The sequence below is a fragment of the Vicia villosa genome, linkage group LG1 (assembly GCF_029867415.1).
Source record: "Vicia villosa cultivar HV-30 ecotype Madison, WI linkage group LG1, Vvil1.0, whole genome shotgun sequence".
Lineage (NCBI taxonomy): Eukaryota > Viridiplantae > Streptophyta > Magnoliopsida > Fabales > Fabaceae > Vicia > Vicia villosa.
The window spans coordinates 242,614,033-242,618,522 of record NC_081180.1 but is presented as its reverse complement, the minus strand read 5'-3'; the positions used below and the strand labels follow the sequence as shown (position 1 = coordinate 242,618,522).

Below are 4,490 nucleotides of genomic sequence, written 5' to 3'. Positions count from 1 at the left end.
TTTCTTGATTGGAAATTGTATAAAGAACAACTACCATTACAAAAAAAAAAAACTTATATTTTCTTTTCAATAGTTGATAAGCTTTTTTTATTTTAAAAATAATAATTTTAGATAGAATATAGTAATTATAAGAAACTATGTATTTAATTAATTATCTAATTTTTATTGTTTATATCAAAACTATTTTATAATTTAAAATACATTTTTAAAGATGAACTCAAAATCCTGGTCAAATCTTTTCCTACCAGTTTCCAAGTCATCTCTCAGTTAGGAAAAGAATTTCAACGGGATAAGTATGATAGGATAAGTTTTAGAATTAATTTTTCGTAATATGATATTTCACTTATTACTAAAATGAGATAAGATATGTTACTATTATGTACCAAAAGAAACCTTAATATTATTAAAATTATAGTTTTGACACGAGTTTATTTGTCTAGTTATTATCCATTAACCAAGGAGACATTGACTATACATCATTTCATATTTTTATCTGGTTAAAAATAATTCATTACATGTTTTTGGTAAAATCTACAACTATTTAAAAAATTACAATTAATGAATAAATGATAAACATTTAATTTGTTTTGAAAATTCAAACATTAATTTAATTTAAAGACAATTTATGAATTTACATATAGTATAAAATATACATATTCCATATATATATATATATATATATATATATATATATATATATATAGTATATAATCCTTGCTTTAAAAAAATCTGGTATTCGAATAAAGTTTTAATAAATATGTGAATTTTCCTATATATATATATATATATATATATATATATATATATATATATATATATATATATATATATATATATAACATTTATTTTGAGTATACTTATACATATAATCTTAATATTCATAATTTTCTATATACTAATTTATTGATGTAAATAAAGAAGTTTATGTTGCAAAAAAAAATCAATATAAAAACATGACTAGAGCATCAACAATTTTCACCAAACACTTAGAATTTTTATATTGTCAATTAAAATGGGTTCATTTTATGTATTGTGTATCTTAGGTTTAGTACTTATTATTGGTAGTAGTGAGGTTGCACATGGCCAAGACTCTGCAGACGACTACGTGAACGCCCACAACGCAGCAAGATCAGCAGTAGCACTTGAGGGTTTCATTATTCCAAATATTCATTGGAATGCCACTGCCGCTGAAGCTGCCCAGGAATATGTTAATCAACACAAAGACTGTAAGGTGGATGTGTCCGATGGTAAGGGTTATATATTCCCTTTCGGAAAGAATATCGCGGTGAGCACGAAGGACATAAGTGGCGTAGAAGCGGTGAAATTGTGGGTGGATGAAAAACCATATTATTTTCACTATGGAAACTTATGTTACCGAGAATGTCGTCATTATGTCCAGGTGGTTTGGTCTGCTTCAAAAACTGTTGGATGTGCTAAAGTGGGATGTGATAATGGAGGCACACTGGTTGCTTGCATTTATACACCTCCTGCCAACTTTGCTAGTGAATCACCATACTAAGAGTTTCATTATTTACTCATCATGATCATCATTTATTTATAACTTATACTAAGTTGTGTGTTGTAATGTCTCCAAATAATAAAACAATGATCATGTCAATTCACGTTAATTTGTGGTATTTTTTTAATTCAATTTCATAAATAAAAATTATCAACCATGCTTTCATATTCATGTGGATGCTCTCTATTTTCCAATTTGGGGATTCTTTAGTTATATACATGTTTGTATGATTATCAGGTTTTCACACTTTTGACGGCAAGACAAGAAATACTTTTAGCGGCGACACGATATATCAACAAATGAGTGTCAAGTAAAATATGTGGTGCGGTGGTGTTTAGGGGTACACTTCAGTGATGGTGTACGGGGAAATGCTAGAAAACTTTTCAATCTCGACAATAAAGTAGGAAAATACGTCATAACATAATAGCTACTTTGCATGATCATGAGTCAAACGATCCTACTTTGCATGGTCATGAGGAGTCAGATGGGATGGAAGATGAGTATTTAAAGAGTGATGGAAGATGGGTTATTATGTCTAAAGTGCCATTTTTGTTGAGTAAGCCTGCTGTAACAAGCATAAATGAGGTAATTCAAGAATTATATAAAAAACCTGGAAAACATTTGGATAACTTGTGAAAAAGGATAAGGATAAATTTTAAATTTTAAGTAGAATGCATCTGGGATATAAGAGATGAAGTTGAGGTTGAGTGTATTTTTTTAATTAGAGTATCAAGTTTATCTTTTGACATGCATCATCTAGATTTTTTTTTTAAAGATATATTGAAAGGGAGAACTAAGGGTTCTCCAACCTGATTGCACAAGAAAAATCAGCACAAAAAAGAGAAAATTACAATCAAATAAACTTATGAGAAAAAAACAAACGGATCTTTTATGAACTCATAAAACGAACAGTTGGAGTGTGTAATTTTCCCGCAAAAAGACCATTTCCAAACCATGTACTTAATGTTCCAAACCGTATCGTTAAAATTCCAATCTTCCTCCCGGAAGCACACACCATTTCGAACCAACCATAACGTCTAATTAGTAGCAAGCCACACGATGTCCACCTTGTTATTCTTAACCTTTTTATCCCGGAAGAAGCAATGTCAATTCATAAAATTCGACAAACACCCATCCTCCATACCACCCTCTTTACCCATCCAAAGAGCTATCTCATTCCAAATAGCCTTCACCACCCGACAACCAAAAAAAGAATGGTTTCTACTTTCTACTTCATATCCACAAAAAATCCACTTTAAATTATCTAAAGGTATATTTATACCTCTATACACCAAACAGTCCTTAGTCGGAATCCTATCAAGAAGAAGTCTTCATCCGAACGCCTTGATTTTGAAAGGCACCCCCGCCTTCCACAATAGCCCATACACCCCATCATACTTGTTAGGAGGCCCATCTGGAATGAAAACTTTTCCCAAAAAAGAGTAACAAGATGCCACCGAGAAAACTTCGTCGGAATTAAATTTCCATGAAACAACATCTCTCCCTTCCCCCACTCCACCAAATTTGGCCAACACCGCCTTCAACCGAACTATTCCCTCCGAAACACCCCTCTCCGCCTCCAAATTCACGGAAACCCCGAAATCAACCCCACCTCCATCCACTACAAGGAATGTGCTTCCTAGCCACGTGAAATAGTGACGTAATTTTCACGTGTGTAAAATAAACCAGTTGTGACGTGTAAATCACGTCGCAACATATTTATAATATTTAAAAATAAAAAGTAACGTTAATCAAGGAGGAGAGTCAGAAAGATTTTTAAAAAAATGTTGTGAAGTGTAAAACACGTCGCAACTAAAAAAAATTGAAAAACAATTGGCGTCAGATATGCACATGTGGGGAAGTTTAGATTTTTCAAAATTCAGTTGTGACGTGTAAATCACGTCGCAACTCAAAATTGCAAAAACCCAAAAACTTCAATGCCAGAGTTGACTGACAAGGAGCAGGTGGCTTGTAACTGTTGGTTTGTTGCGACGTGAATTTCATTTCGCAGCGTGGCGATGTGGAAATCACGTCGCTAAAAAGTTTACTAACTTTCCCAAAACGCTTCTTCTTCCCAGCCTTCCTCTCTCTCGTTCTAGAAACACAAAAAAGCTCCTCTCAACCAATTCTCTCCCATTCTCTCAAATTTTCTTCTCCCATTCTCTCAAATTTTACTAAATTTCATCCTCTTCCTTCCCAGTCGTAAAATATTTAAGATAATATAAAAATATTTTATAATTTTATGTTATTTTATTTAATATTTTTGGTTATTACTTTTTGTAAGTTAATATTTATGGCGTTGAAAAGCATTTTTTATTTGGAAAAGATTAATTGTTTCAGTTTTTTTTTTCTTGATTGGAAATTGTATAAAGAACAACTACCATTACAAAAAAAAAAAACTTATATTTTCTTTTCAATAGTTGATAAGCTTTTTTTATTTTAAAAATAATAATTTTAGATAGAATATAGTAATTATAAGAAACTATGTATTTAATTAATTATCTAATTTTTATTGTTTATATCAAAACTATTTTATAATTTAAAATACATTTTTAAAGATGAACTCAAAATCCTGGTCAAATCTTTTCCTACCAGTTTCCAAGTCATCTCTCAGTTAGGAAAAGAATTTCAACGGGATAAGTATGATAGGATAAGTTTTAGAATTAATTTTTCGTAATATGATATTTCACTTATTACTAAAATGAGATAAGATATGTTACTATTATGCACCAAAAGAAACCTTAATATTATTAAAATTATAGTTTTGACACGAGTTTATTTGTCTAGTTATTATCCATTAACCAAGGAGACATTGACTATACATCATTTCATATTTTTATCTGGTTAAAAATAATTCATTACATGTTTTTGGTAAAATCTACAACTATTTAAAAAATTACAATTAATGAATAAATGATAAACATTTAATTTGTTTTGAAAATTCAAACATTAATTTAATTTAAAGACAATT

At 30.1% G+C, this 4,490-nt stretch overlaps 1 protein-coding gene across 1 annotated transcript; it reads left to right on the top strand.

The window, feature by feature from the left end:
* Nucleotides 1–1,012: 1,012 nt before the first annotated feature.
* LOC131597881 (pathogenesis-related protein 1-like) lies at nucleotides 1,013–1,519 on the top strand. The gene has a single exon (XM_058870544.1). The coding sequence runs from the start codon at nucleotides 1,013–1,015 to the stop codon at nucleotides 1,517–1,519; it is 507 nt and encodes a 168-aa protein (XP_058726527.1).
* The last annotated feature ends 2,971 nt before the right edge of the window (nucleotides 1,520–4,490 follow it).

Bases quoted from the DNA above. Each gene is read 5' to 3' on its own strand.
- LOC131597881 (XM_058870544.1), top strand. From the start codon at position 1,013: ATGGGTTCATTTTATGTATTGTGTATCTTAGGTTTAGTACTTATTATT.